The 24,622-nt window shown below is 39.4% G+C and overlaps 1 protein-coding gene across 1 annotated transcript in view; it reads right to left on the reverse strand.

Moving 5' to 3' along the window:
* Positions 1-9,146: 9,146 nt before the first annotated feature.
* The window catches only part of vipr1b (vasoactive intestinal peptide receptor 1b), a 36,043-nt gene continuing 20,567 nt past the window's right edge, over positions 9,147-24,622 (reverse strand). Inside the window, exons 4-13 of the mRNA XM_080488986.1 lie at positions 24,118-24,218; positions 21,831-21,931; positions 19,020-19,152; positions 15,185-15,338; positions 15,021-15,081; positions 14,868-14,940; positions 12,296-12,387; positions 11,896-12,025; positions 11,291-11,332; positions 9,147-9,397 (exon numbers count right to left, since the gene is read on the reverse strand). Of these exons, the coding sequence (XP_080345112.1) occupies positions 9,206-9,397; positions 11,291-11,332; positions 11,896-12,025; positions 12,296-12,387; positions 14,868-14,940; positions 15,021-15,081; positions 15,185-15,338; positions 19,020-19,152; positions 21,831-21,931; positions 24,118-24,218 (1,079 nt within the window). The 3' untranslated portion in view covers positions 9,147-9,205. The remainder of the gene's footprint in view (positions 9,398-11,290; positions 11,333-11,895; positions 12,026-12,295; positions 12,388-14,867; positions 14,941-15,020; positions 15,082-15,184; positions 15,339-19,019; positions 19,153-21,830; positions 21,932-24,117; positions 24,219-24,622) is intronic.

Below are 24,622 nucleotides of genomic sequence, written 5' to 3' on the forward strand. Positions count from 1 at the left end.
AATTATATTACCTACTGCATCTTTAATCATCACATGTTTGACAGCATTTCACAAATAATCAAGAGATCTTCCAAAGTTGTCGAAACAGATGTAACGTGTTGCTCAGAGCTCACGGTGGCGTTATAGATGCTCTGTCCAGCCACACCGGATCTGAATTAAATGATCAGCTTTAGATGTGACGCTCATTTGAAGGGATTAACACATTTGATCCTAATTGGCAAAAAGCTTGTGCAGCAGAGTGACCGCCCTCCCCGCCTCGACAAACAGATTCAACTGCATGGGTGGTCTTGCTGAAATGTTTACGGCTCACATTTCTCTCGTTCACAGACAAGTGCCTCCTCTCCTCCTACATGCTCACAGAGCAGCTGTACTCGTTTTTCATCAGCGCGTGACTTATCAGGTTTCTGAAACAACTGAATAGAGAGTCAATAAGTTTCACCGATCTTTTAATGCAGGTATCAAGGAACAAGTCTGGAGGTCAGGGGGGGGGGGGACGTCTTTTCCCCGCATGATTTTCTCCGTTTAATGTCTGAAAAGAAATATAAGTCTGTAAAAAGGTTGTATCCACATGAAGGAGCCTCATTCTCCCACCTTTCAAAAGCAACGCATTTATGGTTAAAATAACTTGAATTAAAAGTTGAAGCATATAAAATAAATAGAGAAGGGAACAATAGTAAATAAAAGTTACAGATAAGCAGAATAACACGATGCACTGGCTAACAGCTAAAATAAAATATAAATCATATGAGTAACCAACGTCTTTAAAGTATTGGTAGAAATCAATAAATAATCTGCTTAAATCATGACACTTATTAACAAGTGGGTAAAGTGTTGATTATGCACAGACTATAACGTGTGAGATTCTGCTACAACAGCAGTGAACTGAGCGAAAGTTAACAGGAGGCGCGCACGATTATACAAGTGAGAGCAAAATTAGTCTGAAGAACAATTCCAACATGACAGGGTGACTTTATTTAATCTTGAGGCTGGCTGGGAGGAGGAAAAGGTCAGGAAGCGGAGCGATGCGGTTAACCTGAGAGTGGCAGCAAAAATCGACTACAACAGTTTTCTTCAGAGGGTCAGCGCTGACTGAACAGGTTAATGTGATGGCGGCATGGCTGCGTGAAAGTGCTCTGAGCTCTAATACATTTTAATTAAGGTACATCACTCTGGCAACCACTCCTATCCTTTCTGGCTGGAGGATCAACGGCAGAGCCAGACGTATAAAGGTAAATGTTTTTGACTGACAGACAGTAAATTACTAAGTGATTCCCACTTCAAGAACTTTAACTATCCCTCTAAGCAAAGCTCTCCCCTCCATGTGCAGAGCGAGATTTGTTGGGCAGCACAGTTTGCAAGTTAAAATAAAATAATTTCCACACTTTGGTTCATTTTTTCTTCTTTCATCCAAGTCCTGCCCCTCCTTATGAAATTCAGAGCGCTCAGAGATACGCTGAAATTGACTCTGTTATCAGCCCAACACTAACTGCCCCTATGAGAGCTATCTACAAAGTAGCTGCAAAGAGAATATTAGAAAAGATATCATATGAAATGCTTTTATTTTACGACTCAAGCTTTTTTTTTTTCTCTTTTTTTTTCCAAATACAGTGGAAGTGTGTTTGCACTTGGTTTCTATTACTGTAGCAATGTGAGACAAGGTTAGGACATAGTGAAAATAATGTATTCGTCCTTACTGTTAGTTACATAAACTGATGACTCACAGGCTTTGTATCAGTGTTATGTATTGTGTTTATTACAGAGGCTGAAAGTTCCATCACAGAAGAAGTGGCTCTATAATGTACACGTGCTTGCAGTAATTGTTGTGTTTTTCACATTTTGCTGTTGGGATTAGTAGCTTCCTTTGCAGATTAAGTAAAGAAAAACAAAAAAACCCAACTCTTTGTGTTCGAGCCTAAAGCAAGACGTCACACACCAAAACAGCTCAGACTTTAATACAATGCTCTCACTTCAACTAGACAAGGACTTAATCACTACATGAGTCACATTTTCCCAAAATGAAGTATGTATTTGTGTCAAAAGTGAAATCCAGCGTCCTGTCATTGTCTAAATGCCAGGAACAATTTTCCCAAGCTTGTTTACACCCTGGTTAAACATGTATCAAAGACTGCAGGTTGAAACCAGCTTTCTTCTATAATGTGTGTCAGCGAAGACAAATTGCTTAACGTATTGAAAGTGACTGCATATTTTAGAAGAATAGCTTTCTAATATAACACGGAGTGCATTAATCAACACTGAGTTTATTTTACAAGTCAAGATGAAAGGGCTGCAAAACAATGCACCACGAGGACCAAAGAAACAAAGGGAAGAAATTAGTTTTCCTCAAAGTTGCATGAATTAATAGATGCTTTTCCCTTCTCATTTCACAATCAGCAGCGAAGCAGCTTGGTACAGCCAACAGAACTGATGCAATTGAGTGCAAAATAATTCACTGAATTCAATAAGAGTGACAGACATTGACTCTGCGAATAGCTCCACTCTGTGTATTCAGACTTTTTCATTCTATATCTTCCTTTCCTTTTTGCGCATTATGCTGTGAGGTGTCACAACGGTTCATCTTTTTCTAATACCCGCATTAACCCACTCACCAGCTTTCTCTTCTCCTCATGCCTGGCAGCTCATCTCTCCTACAACAACGACCAAGCCACCTCAACCTTGTCTCTCTAAACCCGCCAAACTGTACAATATGAATTGCCTCTTTACTTTACTCAGTCATTCTCAAAGAAAACGTCAACATCCTCAGCTCTGCGACCTTCAGCCGAGTCTCTGAGACGTCCAGGATTTGAACATTAAGACTGTGGACTCATAAAAATACCTGGATGCTCACCTCACTGAAAAACTTTAATGGAAAAAAACCCCCCAAAGCCTTGCCTTCAACTGCTGCAGAGACTCGGGTCCTACAGAGTCTGCAAAAGACTTTTGGAGACATTTTATTATTGTGTGGCCTGCTGGTGTTTGGACACTTTCACCATTGAATCCACTGTAATTACAATGAATACCTACATTATCCACACTGAAGAGTCTACGGTTTGGTTTATCATTTTTTAAATTCGCTTTTTTTTTAAAAATTATCTTCAAATACTCGTGTGTGGTTTTTTTTCTATTGTAATTTTTTGCTATAGTCTACATTTTATCTTTATGCAGCGTGCAGCTTATTTTAGTCTCAATACTGTTGACCTTCCCTTTCAACCTCGCTGGGGTCCTTCTATCACAGATCTCTCCTGACACTCGTCTCCATCCTGCCGGTACTCTCTCCCTCTCTCTTTCACACCTTCCACTCTTCTGGACAGTTGACCCCAGGTACTTAAACTCTGGACTCTTTGTTGCTTCCACTTCCTGCATTCTTGCTGTTCCACTGCCGTCATTGACTTGGAATTTTTACTTCAATGTGCCTTGCAGGATCAGTCACATCTACCCGCTCACACACACACCAATGGCAAAGGCTACCATACAAGCTGCCTGCACGTCATTGGGACAGAGTTAGAGTTCAGTGTCTTGCTCAGGGACACTTTGGCACAGGGACTTTGTGAGAGTAGGGACAGAGCTGCCAAACTTGTGGTCGGGGAGACAAGCTGCTAGTGAGCCACGGGGCTTTTGCTCTGGGTTCAGTCATGGAGTTTGAACATGGGAGTAAATAAACTGCTAAAATAATTTTTTATTATGAAATTGTATTTGTCAAACACATATGAGTTCATTTTTGAAAAATTTCACAACAAACCCAAAGTATATTTCCTATAAGGTCTAACTGATGTTTCCCATCAGCCAACCAGCTGCAGAAAGCAACCCTGGCCACGGCGGCCATTGAGTGACAATAACTTAGTCCAACAGCTTTGTGTGGGAAAAGTGTGCAGACCTTTCATGTCCATCTCCTTGACTCCTGAACTGAGATCAGATCACATCTGGCAGACATCTTCTTTTTTAACCAAGAGTGAGGTTTGCAGGGTTGGCATGTGGACTGCACAGCGGATCAAAGCAGCCTCCTAGCAGTTCGGACAGAGCTCGCTTGTTTCTTCAATCGCTCACCTTTCCTGACTTACCATTTCTTTATCACATGAATATTTAATCCGTGTGATGAATGTTGAAAGATGCCGAAAGGCAAGGCACCTGTCTCACATTTCAAGAGTCACGGGACATCTGAAAATAAGTTCATCCACATTCTGTTTTGGCTGCAGCTCGCACTGTTTCCACAAAATCTGACAGCGTCTACCAACAATGCTATAAAGTCATATTAGCTAAAAACCAAAGAAACTTCTACCTATTTTTAAATACACAAAGACACTAACTTTGTCTTCATGTGGATCAATCAGGTCAACATACTGTCAACACATTAATGCTTTTAATAACTGCAGGCAATTGTATGCATTAACTATATAAATTAAATAAATTATTTTATTTACAACCGCCACACTTCCTATGAATAGCTGATTGCATGATACACATGTCCCATTACACTTCTTGGCTGGAGCTAACGACACATTAGACATGGAGAGGACAATTTCAAAGACCAGTCATGGGAGGGTGTTTGTTAATCTTTTAGCAGTACAGCCACGTCTTGGATGAATCTGTATTTTCTGATGGAGTTGAACGCTGGCAAAGTGAACCACTAAATCTGACAGATCAACTGAAACGGCCAGAGGTGTTTTTTACCACAACACATTTTCTGCGCCAGTCTTACCTATAAATATTGTGACTCACTGAGCTGAGAGGAACTATAGCAGGAATTGTCTCGTCTTAATGGAAGTATAATTTCCTTTTTACACAGTGGACCAATATACATTGAACTGTTGTTGTGATTTGAGGGACTAATATGTGGCAACGTGTTGAAAACCAGCAGCACCATACCTTATAAATGTATGATAGCCAAAGTAAGAGTGCAGTAAAACCTATAGCTCTCTTTGTATTATACTTTAACACAAGGAGTAATTAGTAACTCTTCTGGTACTAAAACACATTTATGTTTCTCACAACCTTGTGTGATTTATTGCAATAATGAACAATTCCCTAGCCAGCCTCTATTAAAGTACATATACCTACTCACTTACATTATCCTGTTGACTGACTGCATTTATAGTTAACTTGCTTTATTGTGCTCATAAACTGCACCCAGGAAAAAGCATTATCTAAAAACTGTCGGGCTCAATTGTCTTTTGAGGGCACTGTGACCTGTCGCAGAGCACAATGGACTGAAAAAAGTAGTCATTTATTGGAGTAATTCCTTCTTTTGAGCTGTGAAAAGTGTTTTCAACCCTCTGAGCTGTCTGCTCCAAACAGTCTGCTGAATAGCTTAATGTGTTTTGTTTTTGGCTATTACATTTTTTTCACAGGTTAAATATTAAATTATGTGCGCACATATTGACATTATACACATTGTTTAGCTCATCGGTTGAACAGAATACTTGTCCGACAGACATAATTTTCTGCTTCAGATTACACAAAGTGTCTTGTTATTGTTTTCTTTAACAAATCAAATTTTGAGCCCAAGTTAGATCCCAGGTTAGAATGTATTATTCACTACCTTTGGTAGATAAAGTCATTTTACAATTCTAAAATTGATCGTTTGATCCCCCAGTCACCGTGTCGGAGTTTCCTTGCGCATAACACTAAATCTCGATTTTCTCCCAATGGAGGATGAGCACTTTGCATGACAGGCGTCATCATGCATGAAAAAATTGAATAGAACAGGGTAAAGTGCTTTGAGATTGCTGAACTTGCTATATAATAACTGACCATTTACCATTGATCAATGTAACTAAGAGTCACTGGCAATGAGAAATTTTATGAATAACAGTGAAACAGGCATTTTGCATGAAAAAATGGGGCGTTTGATATTTCTATATAATTTATTTCACAATGACAGAATGGTTCTATTGACGTTTTGTGGCAAGTTAGGTTTCCTCCCAGTAACACATCTATATAAACATTAAAATGACAAAAAAAAATAAGACAATACTATCATACAAAAACAGAGTATAGTTAATGTGGCTTTAGGGGTACATAACTATGAACTTAAGCAAATAAATACGTACAGTACATTTGTAGCGTCACAATTTTATGCAATGCACCACTGTTACAAGCATGGCACTGACAACAAAACTGAACAAATATATTCCAAATATACACAGCAAAATATTCAGTTTACAAATAAACAAATGTATATTACACATACGTCAGCACCGAAAGCGCACATCAGAATGCTCGTTAATTCAGTTTTCCTCTTGAAAGTTTCCCACCATCCCTGAACAACCATGAATGGTTACCAAAACACTATTAGATTAAATGTTGTGACTTGATTTAAAAACACTGTGGAGTGAATTTCCTCTTCAGTATATACAAATATATCTACATTCATCATTATGAGAGGTATGTTGGCAATTCAATCATATACACGAAAACTTTACAGATGACAGAAGACAAGCACTAAACAATATGAGATACTGACTTTTTATACATGAAGTGTGGACAATCGAGTGGCATATAGTGAAAATATTGCAGCTTGCAACTAGTTAGATGCCCAATCTCCTCAGCATCCCCTTTTAAAATCACCTAAGGTGAGCATGACATTGGAAAACAAAAAAGAGTTTGGATTGTCTGTTATGGGATTAGAGTAAAAATATTGCAATGCAATGTAGCATGCTTTGCAGAAAAGGATTGTGCCGTTACAAATCTGTAGCATAATTCAAATTTGCTCACTTCATGTGCAAAGATATTGCAATTTCCTTTCTTGCTGATGCCCACTGAAGGATTTTTCACATTTATCAAGCCTACAATCATTAAAGCACAATGAACCTAAAGAACCCTCCAAACACTGGCCTCCCGATGCTGCTATACGTGTTAAATATATATATATAAAGAATTATGCAATTTACTGAAAAAGCACCATGTCAAGATGGAACAAAAATTTTCCACATCTACAACAAATCAGAGTTCCGTTATGAGTAGGTGAGAGACAGGCCTTGATGCGTGGGACCATTTATATGGTAATGAAAATACTTTTAACAGTGTCATACCAGTGAACAGACGGATTCCTTTAAATCCTACATGCTAAGCCTTTAAGGAGAATATTTGGACTCTGGTGACTCTAAACTGATGATATGTGTTAACGTGAGTGTGGTTGTCTGTCTGTGCGGCATCTCTGAATGTCTCCACTGCTCCTGAACAGTATGGACCCTGACCGGTATCAAAGATGGATGGATGGATTAAAATGATCACTATTTGCCTTGCCTTTGACTTTTCTTTGTTGTTACGCGAGATACAAAATCACTGAGTTAAATGGACAGCTACATTAACTTTCTGGCTTTAGTTATTTCCACCTTTGTTGTTGAAAACGTCAAAAGAGGCTGCCAGCAAGACATGGAACTCTTATAAATCTTCTCATCAAATAGCAGATTGTTTTCTTCTTCATTACTTTAAGCCCCTGTCACGAATCTAATAAATGACTTGGCATTTATTATATCTAAAGCATTACCATGCATTGTTTTGTTAATTAAAGGTATGCTTCGAGGTAATTTGTGATGATAACTTTCTTTGCCATATAAGCTCCAGGAGCTTGTAGATCTTGAAAGGAGTCGTCCGCCTCACTTTGCCTTGCTCTACAGAGCTTCCACTAATCTCTGGTGACCTGTCAGGTTCCAAGTCGTTCACTAGAGTAGTTTGAATCTGACACGTGGAAGGAGAATTGAGAGAATATTTGTCAATATGATGGATCCAAATTCTAAACTCATGTCTGTCTGCCACAGTACCATTGAGAAACTTTTTGTGTGTTATTTTAGTCTGAAGGAAGGTTTGTGTTAGGTGAACTCCAGATGTTTCTATTTAGCTGTTCTTGCAATAAAACACAATTTGCTCCATAAACAATCCAAAAAAGACAGATTTTTATATTCCTAGCGAGGCTTTAAATCACCCTCTCTGTGAACAAACAACAGTCAGAGACTCATTGCTGGCCCTCTGGTTACAACTCCAGCTGTACGACACAAAGACATCACAGTAAATCACTTCTCGCACTGTATACTTCTCTGTACAATGTCATGGGACTTTCTCGTACTGAATGTAAACATCCAAGGGCTGCACTGCGTAAAGGCATTTCCTCTTTAGAGTTCCTGTCCAGCTGAACTGCAGGTGAAAGATTACTCAATGCTAGTTTAAAACAGCGAAACTTGGCAGCGGTCAGCGATCAGCTCAGACCTGCCTCAGTGCCTCAAACAACCAACAATATCAACTCAATCACAGGCTCAAAATCACGTAAAAGAAGAGGGAAGGCTGTGGTGATAAAAGAGAAGGCAAAGGGCAATCAGTCTCTTGTGAGAATGATAGTGCAGAGAAGGGCATTTGTGCTCCAAACCTATCAATGTGAATCAGTGTCACACTGGCCACCCGGCCTGAAGCCTCATCGAGTCGACATTTATGAAAATGAAGCTTCCTGCTGTTTATCAGCCACTGTCTCTTTTTCTTTGTCTTCCTGAAAGATGTCAAAAACAAAATGCTGCACGCTGCTTTGGCAATCGTTGTTGCACTCAAACACTTGACCCTAATGCATTTTAAGTACTTTTTTTGTTGTTGTCACTGCTTGTAGTCAAAATTGTAAATCTGATAATTTGTTGATGAAAAACATTAATTCGTTGTCTTCAGGTTGTTGTGTTTTAACGCCACTCGTTTTCATCTCTTCATTTCAAATGAGTCTTAATCAGCTGCTAATTGGATCAGATTGAGTTTTGCGGCAGCAGCTCACATTTGGACTCCCGGTCTAAAAACCTTAATGTGTGGAACTTATGGGCGCACAAGGAAGAACAACAACTGATCAAATGATATCTGATGATTTCACATGGATTCACCTGCACAGGTACACAGAGTCACAAAGACACTGTTTGAATGGTTTCAATTCATATGTGCAAAAGCTGTGACTGTGAAGCGATGAGCTTGTGTTCAGCCTCTAAAATGTGTGAAGATTTAGACTTAGACCTGTTTTGGAAGGTGAGCACTGTCACACTGTTCCCTGGTATCCTTTCTCCTTCTCCTCTCATTACTTTGCCGTCCCACACTCAAACACCCAGAGTGCCCGTGATCATGGGGGAGTGAGTCTGGTTTAAGTCAAAGCTTATGTACGCTGCTTTTTTCTTTTTTTCTCTTTTTTTCCTGCCTGATTTCTTGCACGAGTGCTTTCCGTGCAGGACTGCATCTCGGAGCTCGTGATTCAAATGCTCGACAAATCGTCGTGACAGGAAGATGAACCCCGGCGAGTTTTCGGGCTGCACCGTGTCAACATGGTGATCTGAGTGCTGAAGTTGTTGCTGCTGCCAATGGACGGGTGCTGGTATTTAGTGTCAGAGCCCATGTATCGCTGCAAATGCCACCTCCGCCACTTCCTTTTGATCTCTCCTTGGACCTGCAATGAATCAGAGTAATGAGAACCTTTTGCTGAAACAGCCATGATTTGTTGTATTCATCAATTCAAAATGAAACACTTCACTGAACAGTCCCAATTGTGCTTAAATGTAGGAACATACGTTAAGTTTATAGAAAATGGGTACAAATTGGTAGATAAATTGGCACACATTCTTTCTAATATATGAAAGATTTATATTATATTATATTATATTATATTATATTATATTATATTATATTATATTATATTATATTATATTATATTATATTATATTATATTGTGGACATGATAACTTGGCTGGCCACCACTTTATTTCCCTGGTGAGTAATTTATTCCTCCATGCTTTGAAAGTGGTGCCTGGGACCTGTGGGTCCTATATACAACCAGTAAACAATTCATAGTAATCTAAATCACACAGGAGATCTGGCCTGTAAAACAAATTTAGTATGGCTTACAATCTTATCTCGACCTATATTAGATACAAATGATTACAAAGCGGATAACTAGTTCTTAAAACTTTGGGGATTTTCTGTTTGGATGCACTGTATGCACTGTATGTACGTATGTTTAATTGCTGGAAAACTGGGTGGTTGGCATGACCACCGTTAACGTCCGAAGATAAATGAAGGAAAGGAAAGCACGGAAACATTAAAACATATCAATATATTCAAGAAGGACAGAGTCAGAAGTGGAACATTAAAACCAGTCTTCAACACCATGGTTAGTTTTCATTTACAGGAAGTGATGTGAACTAAGTTAAAAGAAAGACCTTCTCCGGGATGAAAATATAGTCAGCATTATTTATTTATGTTGTATTTAAGACAACTCATTTTTGTTGGACTGATGTCAATATTTTTATGCAAAGCTTTGATTTGAAAGCCTTTGAGCTCGGAAGGTTTCGTGGGACCTTTTGCAATCATATGGAGTAATTTACATATTGAGGTTTTTAGGAATGTCTTTATACCTTTGCCAGCTGGAATTATAAATAGAAGCTCAAAATGAGTCGAGGTAACAGAGGCAGTGGTGCAGTGGGTGCTGTATCTCTTTCATCCTACAAATCTTTGAAGAAGATTGTAAAGAAACCTCATGTAACTACGATATCACTGTTTACTTCAGTACAATATAATTAACTGGGTGTTTGACTTGTTGATGTGGACTTTTTTTTTTTTCATTTCTGTAATGATTTAATAACACAGATATTGTTTGATTTGTTAAGCTTGAACATCATTATGATTGGAGAACTCTGATCAGTATTTTAAATTGTTTAGGTAGAGCCCTATAAGCCTATAATCATTTTGTAAAAATTAATTGGAAGTCAAGAACAATTCACCATTGTATAGGACTTCTGATGTACCATTCTTGAGGCTCAGTAATTTAATACATACGGTTTAAGATGTATTTAAATAGCCACACTGCACCATCAAGGCTTCAGACTTAACAAAGAGCACCTGAAAATTGCACCATATTAAAATTCAGGCAGCATCGTGTCAAGCCTTGCCATCCAACCCATCACTGTGATTCAATCTGGCTCAGCACTGAGAATATAACTAATCTGTCCACAGAGAGCCGGCGCAGGCGACACTGAATAGCTCCCTGCCAAGAAGGCTGTGCTTTTCACATCCCTTCCTGCCTGCAGACAGGGTGTAGAAAATATGCCACGAGGAGGTCCAAGGGAGGAGACACGGCTGGAAGGACCAGCGCTGGTGACTCATCCTCCCAGCTCCATCTAACTTTAGGCTACAGTGATTGAATGTAAATCGTGCACTGTGGCAGTAACTACAAGACATTTTCACAAGACACTGAGAGCTGTAGGCTCTTCCTCTATGGACATTTCAAGGTTTCAGCAGTATGTTTACATAGATAATGTTTACATGAATGTGGCAGGGTGCCTACCTCTCCATTGAGAAAGCAATAAAGGACTGCGACCACGAAGCCCTGAAGGGGAGGAAATAGAGAGCAATAGCAGTGAGTATCATGGTAAAACCCAGTTTATTGCATCTATTTTGTCTTTACACTAACACATGTAGCAGTCAAAGACCCAACAAATATCTCACACAAGACACATTATACTGATATACGCTGCATGATGGGTGGTATATAGTGATAACAGGATGGATGGATGCAAGGAATGAGGAGAGCACTGTGGAGGAAAGGTTCTCTAAACTGTCTGTAATGAGCTGCCTGGCTGCTCGCTGTCATTTCTTATTATGTGATGAACTGAAATAACACCAGTGCTTCAAACGGTAACACAAAGTCAGCCTGCAAAGAGATTGGGGGCATTGAAGAGTTAGCACTCGTTCCCACACTGAAAGCAAGAGCTAATAGGGTGCCAAATTACTACCCACCACTTTTTCCTCAACATTCAACCCATTTGAAAACGGTTTCATGGCATAGTTTTTATTTATTTATTTATTTATTATTTTTTGAAGGCTGTTCTTAGTAACATCTTTTTCTTTTATATATATCAATTGCTCCTTCCCGAGGGGCTGATATCATACCTGAAATGATCCCAGAATCAAGTCAAAAACTAGTCGTAGCTCGGTCTTCACCTGCTCCGGGATGAACGCAAACACTATGAAATTGATTCCGAACAGAGGAATCAAAAGCAGCGTTGATTTTGCCAGTCTCCTAAAACAACAAAAGATAAAACAGAATCACATCTTGTCCTCTGGTGAAACCAGTTTTCAATTCATCTCTTTGTACTCGAATAATGAAATGGGGTTTTGGAGTACTTTTCATTTTACATTTCAGTTTGATCTGGAATAGCTGCGAGTGTTCACAGGATGTGGACCAAAGTGAAGAAGACTCCCCCCTTTTACGAGTGAGTGGTGTTTCGTCTTATATTAGCTCGTGAATAATGACATTTACAGCAAGAAAAAGACATTAGGTCATACATACGAGTACTGGTTAGACTCATTTCTTCCGATATCTGGGCAGTTGATTTTCTGGCGAAGAATCCGAATAATGCAGATGAATAGAATGAAGTTCATCTGTGGAGAAGATTTCAAATGCGTTATTGTGTGGTTCCGTTTGTTGTGTTTTTTTCACGTGTAAATTTGATTTATCGCTGGTGGTAAACTAAGTCCTATTCCCTCTTGAGATTGAGTTCATTTTGTGTAAAAAACGTGAGAGAAATGCATCACATAACAGAGGCCGGGATTCATCCTGGTCGGATGTGAATTTGCTGCTGCCCTGTGGGGAAATGAACATTTCTAAATTGCTAATTTGGGTTGGACCTCCAAATTGGCAGCACATCACACACACACACACACACACACACACACACACACACACACACACACACACACACACACACACACACACACACACACACACACACACACACACACACACACACACACACACACCATAATGTACTTCTAATACAGCCGCTGCAGAGAGAGAGACAAACAGACACTGACTGACTGAGCTGCTGATGCAGATCCACACACAACTGATCCTGCTTTGTTAACTACCGCTACTGCTACTAACTACAGCAACAGTCTGTTTTTGGTACGTTCCAGTTTATAGATCAGGATTCCTGACTCAGAATGACTCCGCTTAACAGTCAGAATGATGTTTTAGCTGTAGCACATTCCGAGTATAGATAAAAACATTAAGCACATTTTAACTTTACACCACTGTAGTAGAGTTGTAATTATAATTCATTAAAATGGTTAAGAACACTTCTAAGTGCCATTAAAAAAAACCCTCAATGAAACACAGTTGATTGTAACAGGTTCTACTGTCAACGATGATAAAAAAGGAATCTCATCAAAGATGCCTCGAGTTTACCTTCCTGATAGTGGCCTAAAGGGCTATAGATGAGGTGGGTCTTTATTTACTTCTGCTCCACAATCTTTTTTTAATTTAATAAAAAAAATTTAAGAAAAGAAGAAACAATACAGAAGTTTTTCAATCTTGATTGACCTGGATTTCCCTCTGGACAAAAAGTCAAAACACTGAACATAGTTTAGGCCATTGGAGAGAAATCTTGGATTAAGAGAACGACTTACGCCAGTTGGATTTTTAACCCATTAAATTTTTTAGAAGAAACTTGTCTGTGACTAAAAAAAAAATCAAAAGTAGAAAGTACAACAAAAACATAGAACGGGGGGGGGGGGGGGGAGTAGCTAAGTGAAAAAATTGCCTCTGTTGTCCAAATAATTGGTCTCAAATTCTCAATTCTTTTAGGAAAAGCTGAGATCTATAAACGAAGCACTCATAAAGCAACCATTTGTAATTCCGACAGAATATTTCACACCACGGTAATCTCTCACGTGAGGCTTGTTGAACTTGTCCTTACCCCCGTTTTCACACCTCTCTGAAAGTGTCCTCACTTCTCACTCAAATATGTTTCTATCTGTTTTAAGTGCCAGTCCTCATTACCGTCTGTGTTTTCTTTCAATAAAAGTGGTTCAATATGTGAGAACCGTCACACCTTAGCTTTTCTCAGTATTTGAGGTTAGGTTTTTCCAGCTCGAGAGTCTACAGTATCTTTCTTAAGAAATATTTTTGACCTTTCTGGTTTTATATGTCTCTCTGCTCAATACGGCGTCAAAGCCAACAGCCGATAGATTTCGCTTCACACAAAGACTCATTTTAGCGCCTCAACTCCGCCTGAGACAGCCAAGATACATTTAAGCTCACAATAAAACCTAGTTTAGCAAAAAGCAAAAGTTTAAAAAGCACAAGTCTTGTTTTTACTGGGGAATGCAGATTAATTGGATATCCTGTAATCCTATAAATATCTAGACAACCAAAACTAATGTGTCTGATTTCTGTTTGGACAAATAATAGAAATTTATGCTAAGTAGTAATTTATCACTGAATGTTCAATTTCCAAGTCTTTTTGACATCATAAGACATAATTGTCAAGAGATTTGGGCATCTATAGGCAAATGAAGGCAGAACTCATCTCATGTGAGTAAGTTATTTGAAATTTCAATTAGTCTTCATTACAATTACATTAAATTCAATAATAAAAATTGTGTTTTAACAAAATAATTATGAGCTTTACTCTTCACTTATTCCTTTAATCATTTCCTCAAAAATGATCAGCAAATAAAAAAAATTATTTGTGAGAGCAGATCTAATGCGTCCTTCGATATTTCTTTCAGCAAGACTATTCTCTGCTGTCTCCAGATTTGTAGAGATGCCGATACTGAGTTTTAAAAGTTAACGCTGACCTGCCAATCAAAGAGGACAATAACAATCCAAGCTGTCTGGGTTTTTCTGGCTCAATTTTCAAAGGAAGACGAGAACTTCGATGTCACCCTAACCTCTAAGTCGTGTTGAAACGTAAACACCCAAACAATACAGTATTTGCGAGTATTCACATAAATAACAGATAAATCTGATATGAAATAGTACAGGCAGTTAGAGACACCGACATTGTAAATGGCTGATTGAGGGGGAGGTAAAGCACAAAAGTTATTATGAGTAATAATATCAAAGTGCTTAAAATTACCAGGATAGAAGCCAAAATAGGAGTTTTAATGATCCACCAGAAGACGTCGGTATTCTCGATTATATCCCAGCACCTACAAGTTAAACATCACTGATTCATAAAAAGCAAAGTCAAAGCAAAAACTGTCAGTCAGTTCCTGTGTGTGTTTCTCACCCCACGTCGTTATAGTACGCTTTTGCCACGCTCCAAGCTGTGATGAAAATTGTTGGACCTCCTGGAGACACAAAATATATATAGAAAAGTGCAGTTATTATTGCTTCCCTTTGTTGTTCTTCTTCCTCTGACAGTCGGTGGGATATCTGTCAAGTCCGTCTTACCCCAGCCGATCAGAATGTAAGCCCAGAAGTATTTCCTCTCAGAGAAGAAAGACACAGCCAACAGTGCATGAAGATAAAGACCTTCCACAAGGAGCCAGAAGAAACTGGCCATTATACAGTACTGGAAGAACACGATCACCGCTTTGCAGCCAACCTGACAAACAAACACGAGAGCAGAAATCACACAATGAGGCTTTGAGCTGCACATGATGGCACAGCGAACATATCACAGTCTAAAATTTTATCTTGTACACCAACACACAAAAACATATTTTCTGTAGTGCTATTTGTCCTAATTGTGAAAATCTTGATGAGATTTCTTTAAACTAAACAACTTTTCCTTAAATCATCTACCTCTAAAGATGAATATATTTGTATTTCTTCTTCTTGTTGCAAAACTAACAGTTCACTTTTAATAGTGTAAAGGCAATCTCTGAAGAACCTTCAGTCAGGCATGGCGTTTACTGTCTTATAATATCAACCACACTCCAGTGTTAAGATTTGCTTGTCAGGGAGTTTTCTACGAAGGGTTAAGTAATGGATATTTTGTATTGAAGATAAGCATCCCGATGATATAAACCAAAAAGACAAATGTAAACTCAAAAGTGCAGAAATGTTCAAGTACATATTTCCGGACGAAGAGAACAAAAAAAAAAAAAAAAAGAAGCATAACACAGTCAGGCCTCCTCTGCTTGGCTGACAGCACAACATTTCCCTCAGGACCCGTGAATTCATTCTAAATTCGATTTGCCCCGGCTGAATGTTCCTAATGCTGTGAGTGAGCTGAACGGTTGTTTGTTGCTTTGTCACAACTCTTCTTCATTTACACAAAGCAAACTTTCATGGCATAGGTCTGGACTTGGAGCACACTCCATGAGCAATGCACTGGCTGCGGTTCAGTAACCCAGGAATTCAGCAGAGAGGAAACCAGGCAGATAAGAAAATCAATACCATGTGCCCCTTTAAAAGAAAATGACTGTGTGACAGTGAATACATTGTCCCGTTTAGTAAATGTGCCAAATGTGACTCGTAGGATGAATTGGGTGAATGGGGTGGAAAAAAAAAAAAATACGATGATTAGGAATAGACTGAAGAACATTTTTTATGGAGAGTCAGTCACTGGACGCTCGGGTGAGATAGAGCAGCACGAACAGCTGGGATATATATATATTTTTTTTATCTTTCAGGGCCTCAGTTCAGCTGAACATAGATCAGGGCAGAAACAAGGATAAAGGGGTTGTGCAGAAGCAAACCAAAAGCCCCGCTGCTCATTTCAATCCCACATGGCATACCATGTATCATACAAATTAATAGGAAGATGTCACATGAGACACACGCGTAATGACTAAGCTCCTGCAGAGGGGCTGTACTGACAGATAATTAATCATTACTGAAGAAGAAGTGACCATCACACTGTAACCCAGTTCAAATGGACTTAACTGAATACTGAATATGCTGTCTCCCTCATTAAAACACTTCTTGTTGATTGGGTGCGTGGTTCTAATGTTTCTGCAGAGCTTGATGATCTCAATCATTAGTTTCAGCATGACCAGAACTGGTTCACACAGTGCTATGAGGCTTCTTTAAATATTTTAGAATATTTCTAGCCAATATTTTTACCTGCACAGTTGTGTAGTGACTGAGGTTCTCGCCTCACAGTGAGAATATTCCTTTTTGTGTGGATTGTGCATGTTCATGAGTACATGTGAACGTGAATGATTGTGATTGTCTTCCTCTCTATGTTTGCCCTGATGGATGAGTGTACCATGGTTTCACTTATACTCAGCTGTGATTGGCTTAAGTGCACTGGATAATCGTGTCCTCACTGTGAGATGGCAGTATTGAACCACGACACAAGTCATCATTGATAAACCCGGAAACCTTTAATGTTGATGCAGCCTTAGTTTCTCATTCATGTTTATTTTCAGCACCGCTTTCACAACTGGCTTTCGACGACTTGGCAACGCTCCACTCTCAGGTCTCCTCATGCACATTCAAACTGCTGCAAATCATACAGAATCCGTTGTCATGCATATTCCTTCATTTTACCGCTCCACTGCCGGCTGCATCACATTTAGACAAGCCCGCTGACAAAGACGCGGCTCAATCTATTTGATTTTCTACATTCAGATCCAAACACCCTCCAGCCCACTGCAGTCTGCTGTCTTCACAACACGTCACTCCTCTCTTCTGTAGTTCGCTGGTGGTGGAATAAGTTACTGAACTGCATCCAATCTGCCGAGTCCTTCCTAATCTTTAAACTAAAGACTAGAGCCTGCTGTTTACTGAACATCATTGCTGTTGGAAAGATTATAATAAAAAGACACAGAAATAGAGGAGGGAAACTGACTTTGTATTGCTTGTTTACCGACGTGCTGTTGCATTAAAACTCTGAAGCTACCAAACTGTATCGACTATATCTTTGCTTGAGGTGTCTGAGCTCTCACGTGTACTGTACATGGGTTAGAGTAGAAATTGGAAGCAATTTTGGATATTCGGAGTGCTGAAGGGTTACAACTAATAATGCAGTCAGACTTTCTTTTTAATTACATGATATTGTCTGGAAGGCCTAATGACTGAAACTGCTGTCAAGGATTTGGTGGCTGGTATAACCAGATTCCCACTTAGCCTGATGTGAGAAAGAAAAAGGATCCAGACAGGCTGTCAACGTCTCACGGGCAAGTTTAATGTGCATAAATTGTTTTCTGGAGCTCAGTTAAAAAAATCCTGCCATCAGTGACTGATTGGATTTTTTTACTACTGGATAAACTGAGACGATCGTGTTGAACACACACACACACACACACACACACACACACACACACACACACACACACACACACACACACACACACACACACACACACACACACACACACACACACACACACACACACACTGGGCTGTTGCAGTCACACTAAGCATAATCTAATGAGTAAGTAGGGCAAACATCCAACTGCTGTAGGAGTGGGAGGTAATGAACCAAGCAGGCAGCAAACCCACACAGACAGATACATACAAAGAAGCATCGACACTAAAACAGAGGAGTAAGTGAGCCAACTGTTATAATGGAGGTAATGCCAGGGTCACATTGAGTGTTGTGGCACCAAATCTGACTACATAATGTCTTTTTTTCAGCCGACCCCTGACAGCAGCTGGCTCCTGTCAGCCCAATAGTTCCATTAACACACTGGAGCAGGACACGGCGCTCACTAATAAATACATTCCTCTTCAGCTCGTCTCGTCGCCTGGCCACACAGCGTAACATAAACCTAATGTCTGCAGGCTGCACTACAGCCTCAGGGCCCTGCGCCCCGTGAATTAGTGTCATTTAGTGCTGCTCATGGTGGTGTAGGAAACCAAAAGGACAGCGATCACAATCCAATATTTTGAACTCATGTTGTATCATATGTGTAGTATGAGTGTGTAGGATGAAAATTGGATGGAGAAAAAAAAAAAAACTTTTATAATGCTGATCCAACAGAATAAACAATATATTGTCTGCCCATGACCTTATCACTGTCTAATATATCCCACGAAGTGTCATATCAGATAGATAATCATTGTTTGTGCTGCCATTGCTGGTAATGTGTAGAAACAAATCTTAATACTTTGAAATGTTTTTTATTTTAAAAATACAGGAACAGAAGTAATTATCTTAAAGAAAATGTATACTATCTGTGGGGGATATTCACTCAAGTCTTCAGGTTCGTAGAGAAGACTTTCCACGCCTCATCAAATTTGACCACTTGGCTGTTGAAGGACACCAAAGCACCCACGAGCCGCTGAGGTGGAAACGCCCACATCAATCACAGTGTCTCACACTCAAACTCACAGAGCCCGAAGAGCAGTTGTCCACTTCGCCGACCTCGTACAGAACCACGTCTTTGATGAAGACAGCGATGGCCTTCAGGATGAATGACACAAACAGATGCATATGGATGTAGTTCCTTGTGCAGTGGAGTTTCCTGGGACAATAAAAACAAACAAACAAACAACATCTTGATTAAGAGGGCCTTAATGCTGATTATCTAATGTCCTTGGAGTTAATGGCAGCAACCATAGGACGATTTAATTCATATTTAAGCCCCTTAGTTCATTTTATCAGTGTGTGGGTGGCTCTGCTGTAGAATACAATGAATGCTTGTATAGTCTTTTACATTCCCCAACAACATAATCAAAGTCATGAACAGTTTGCAATCCTAAGCATTAGGTATTTCTTCTCATCATGATTACATGCTTGAGAATTTTAAAAACTCCAAGAAAGAGGCGTAGAGTTGTGTCATAGCTCCCCATAGCTTGAATAATTTTTTTTAATCATATTTTGCCGGGGATGCAGATTCTCACTGTGAGGAAATAGCTCTAACAGAACCCATGCCCAACCACTTAATGTCCCCGGGGGGGGGGGGGGGGGGGGCATTAAGGTTTTGTTGAACCTTATCTCATACCCAGGAGTGCTTGTTCCCACTCTGTCACAGCTGTTTGAAAAGACTATTGTTACTCATTGCAAATGGCACCTATTAAATAGAAATGCTTGTTTTTCTTTTTCTTTTTCTTTTTTTTTGTAGCTATGCCATTATAGTACCCGGTCAATTTTACACATTAGGAACTTCTTTTGTGCACAAGCAAAACTGTTCTAACGACATATCTAATGTATTTGGTCAAACACAGAATGCATGAATGAAAGTGTTGAAATCCTACTGTCCGGTTGGTCATTTGTATCTGGGGTATTTGTGTTGCAATTTCTCATGAGTGAAGAGTACTGTGGTTTACAGGAAAGAAAAAGAAAATTCCAAGGTCGCACTGCTGAAAGCAAAATGAATAGACTGAAAAGATTTTTTACATCATTCCAGACACATACATATCCAACAAAGCAAAGACTGTGATTTGTACTCTCAATGGCCACATCCTGTAGAAATACAGTGAAGGAGACAGACGGCATCACTGCACACCAGTCTGGTGTTTAGTATCACTAAGAAACACGTTGCATTTATTTATTTATTTACTTATTTATGAAACATCGTTTCTTATTAAAAAATGCAGCCAAATGACAAAACCTACTGTTGACATCACTCATAACTCCGGCTTGTTCTGCTTTATACAACAGAGTGTGTGTTGTGCGATGGGTGTTGACAACTTTCAGCTTCAATGGAGTTGTTGTGTTTGTCAGACGTATTGTGTGATTAAAAATTCACCAATCGGCAAGAAGTCATCGCAGCTTTTAAATTGTTCCGATCAGCTTCATGAGAAGGCTTTGTCTTGCTATGAGAGTGCTGAACACCACCGAGTCAGGGTTGAGAGCCTTTAGAACATAGATTTACGAAGTAATCTCTCAAATTTTCAGCGTTTGCCTCTTATTTATAATTATAAGGATTGCAGCTACAACGAGCTAACTGTCTTACTAAAGTTTTCTGACAACACTTTTTTGAGAAAACTTTAAAGATGTCAAGTTGATAGTATAGCCGAACCTTTTCCTGCAGTCTGTGGCATCTTTCAGGAACAGTTGTGACACTCCCCGTCCCACCATCTCCCACTGACACCCCTCGCTAAACCCTCCCACTGCCCTGTCATAAGTCTCCATCTGGCTCAGAATCGTGGGCTGTTTTCATTTCATGCCCGTACATGTTTAATTTATCCTCCTGACCTTGGCCTGACTTGTGGCCTTGGATGCGTGACTGTGAACAAAACTCTCGGGTGGATGCGCTTTCACACTTTCGAAGTCTGAGACAAACCCCCGATCAGTAACTAACTCAGCACCGCACACTGCTGGAAGAGTCTAAACAAGCGACTTGAAAAATGTGAACAAAAAAATTTTTTAAAAAGCAATTTCCCTCCAATGCAAGAAAAATGTGAGCGTTTGCTCCATCAGCAAAGCCTTGAAAGAAATTATTTGGTATGCAGAGCTTGTATAGAGTGTATTCATTTACTTTACTTTTTGCAAGGAATTGAAAGGTAGAGAGAGAGAGAGGGAGAGAGAGAGAGAGAGAGAGAGAGAGAGAGAGAGAGAGAGAGAGATGGTGAAGGATTTCAGCAAATTATTCGCATTGTGTTCAGGGTCGGATGGTAGTGCACAAATGCTTTTGTAACTTTCCTCATTGTTAACTAATCAGTGATGCATACAATCAAGAGTATGTCTTTTTTGAATGAATTAAAACATTTTCTGTGAGTCACACACATATAATGTCTTTTCATTGCTGCTTCAGGATTAGATGCTGCGATCTAAAGTGACCTCCATTAATTATATGTTTAAAATTAACCCCCATCTCTCACAGACAAAACATACCGGTTTCTTAAATTCCATGATATTTCAGATGTTTGACTTCTAATCTGCTGCTTATACGAGTCAAAGAAAGATCAAGAGATGTATAGTTTGACTATTTCACTTGAGTCTTTCTTCTCACTGTTCAGTTTAACATAAGCCTGCTATTTATATTTGTGTGTGAAGCTGCACTGATGAAAAACGTTGAATCCGGGTCGAAGCTGTTTGATATTTGAAGCTTGAAACTGTTAATGTCACGCCATCCAGTGGGAATCAGAGTTGCTGTGCTTCAGTGTAGAAGTCAAGAACACATTGTCTTCAGCAACACATCTGCTGAAGACAGTGATGTTGAAGAAACAGGTCATTTCTTACAGTAGGTTTTCGTACCTGAAGATGCAGAGGATCACAATAGCTGTCGTAAGAGAGATGAGCGAAACACTGTGGCCGATCGTGTAACCAATCTTCACTTGCCAAAAAAACTTCCCCTGCTGAAAAAGATATTGAAATTAGTACAAATCAAAACCAATAATACACTTTTATTTTATTTTTTTCAAGACTGGGGTGTTCATACGCTGAGATTTTAACGTCAACATACTGCTGTTAGAGAGATCTGTTAGGACCTGTTTAACAATCCAAATTAAAAAAATATATCTGTTTTCATTGTGTATCAAGCATCTGTTCTGTTATCTAGAGTCAAAACATACGACGGCGTTAGTGAGAAACTGTCTGTGTTTTCCCAACAGACATTATGTTCACATGAACGTCACAGAGGAGACACAAATACTGAGATGCAAAAAAAATACATATTAATTTTTTTACAGTTTGTTGTACCTTTAAATAGATTAAGACTATAATCATGTCTCATATGCTGCTGATGAGGATCATCACAGCAACTTGTAATGTCAGAGGGTAATAATGAACATGTGCTGCAATTCCACGGAAAACACCAGAGTAAATAAACCGAAACAAATTGAATGAGTCTTTGTCAATCTGGGATTATGGTAACACCATGGTTAATAGGAAAGACTGATCTTAACTTAATGGCTCCACTGACCTTTAAGTGTTGTAAGTAAAGAGTAGTCAAGCTCCTGTGTCTTTCTCTCACCTCATATGAATCAATAACGCAGGATTTACTGCCGCAGTCCAATCTAACACTTATCAGACATGGCATAAAGGAGAATTGGAGTTTAGTGAGAGCTGGCTGCCGCTCAGAGCGGCCTCTCTGTGTTACTGCCATGGCACTGCATGCTTTGTATTTGATGAAAATGAGAATAAGAGCTCTGCATCCTGAAACACACACAGATATCAAGTATGCAGGAAGGTAGACATCAAATTCCTTTTAGAGTACTTCACCAGCCAGGTCCCTCCAGACTTCCTATGTGGAATACTAATGAGACTGCGTCTGTGACTCAGAGAGCAGCGCACCCACCACCAAAGCTTTTACCACCCTGTAGTGCACCTCCACTCCTTGCCCTGCTCCATCTTTGTCAACACAGGAAAGATTAGCTCTCTGCGGTGAAAATAAACTAAATAAGACCAACACTTAATGCATTTAGTATCATCCAACACAGGGAGGCATCATGAATAACCGCTAATGACTCATAATGCCTGATAACAGAGGCAGGGATTATTAACTGACCTGCCCTCGTCAATGAAATCAAATGTGTTTCACAGACTCAAAGAAATGCTGAATTGTTGTTATACTCATTTTAAATATTTCCACCTTTAAGGGCATAAAGTGATCACCTTAAAGGAATTAATCCTTTTTGGGACATACAAACGTACTTCAGCTCTTTTGTTGCAAGACAACTTTTGATTTCTACGAGATCCTCAACATGATCGTGATTGATTTAGCAGAGACGTCGTGCGACACGCTGTGGTTAACCCTTTATTGTTTTACTGTGGCCATCAATGAATTTTGTAGACATCATGTTGCTCTAGGGTTAAAATATGGATATGAGAAATATACACGCTTAATCATATCAGCAGCAGCAGCAGCAGAAAAGAAATACAAGTATAACACGTATTTCCCATTCTGTCCTCAGACCAATGTGTTATTCTATTATTTTATGATAAAATAAGAGAATAACTACCGCGGCTGTCTTTGTCGTTCACTGTACCTACACCTACAAGATGACTGTGAAAACAATAATTTGTGATTTTACAATATAAGCATGATATTTTTCTAAAAGAATGGATGTGAATTGACTGATACAAAAATAACTTTTCTTACATTTTACATCACATTACATTACAGTAGTCTGCAGATTATATTATAAAATAGAAAAAGTATACTTATTTCAGTTTCAGGCTATTTGTCTTTTTCTTCATGGTAACAGTAAAGTACTCAGACAAAGATGTCATGTAAACACATGAACGGTTTGTAATTGGAGTTGTTTGCTGTACATTCAGTCTCAGTGTAAAATGCTCAACCACTTGAGATACACAGCAACTGAAAGAACTGAATGAAAACAAAATAGAGCCAATAGACGAATTGCAGGGTTATGAAACCATTAATCAATACAGCCATTTTCCAACAACGCCCACCCACAGCGAAAAGAAAAGATGTTCTCATTCAATGTTTCTGCCCACTGCTTCTTCACATGATTCCTGCTGCGCTGCAGCATTCATTTACCATGGGACCACGACTTAAACACTGACATATTTCACTCACATCGTCACTAGTGCCATTGAGGTTATATCCACAGTTCACGGCGATGTCAATAGGATGCATCTCGGTCCAGCCGTCTGCTGTGCAGGCTTTGGAGAGGTTACCTGGAGATGGAGAGGCAATGAAAAGGTCACAACCACCCAAACTCCGAATTTCTCTTTAATAAACCAGGCGACTCCCAACAAATGTATTCCAAAGTTTCCGTGCACTGTGACCTCATACTTGCTTGTGAGGTCACTGCCAACAAACTCCAGAGGGCTGCAGAACACTCTCCAGCAAGTGTGAGGCACTATTGACTTGTGCATTATCTGGTCCTGCAGACAGGCACTTGGCAGACACAGATATTGACAAACGGATCCTTATCTTGTCACTCACCCTGCTCCAAATAAAGATCAACATGCTCACAGGAAGGAATAGGGTGCATGTTGTATGAGGAAGGACTTCTGTCAGGTTTACTCCTTTGTTGAGTCTTGCCGGATTACATTCATTACAAACCACTTCACGCTGT

This window comes from Lipophrys pholis (genome assembly GCF_963383615.2).
Source record: "Lipophrys pholis genome assembly, chromosome: 20".
NCBI lineage: Eukaryota > Metazoa > Chordata > Actinopteri > Blenniiformes > Blenniidae > Lipophrys > Lipophrys pholis.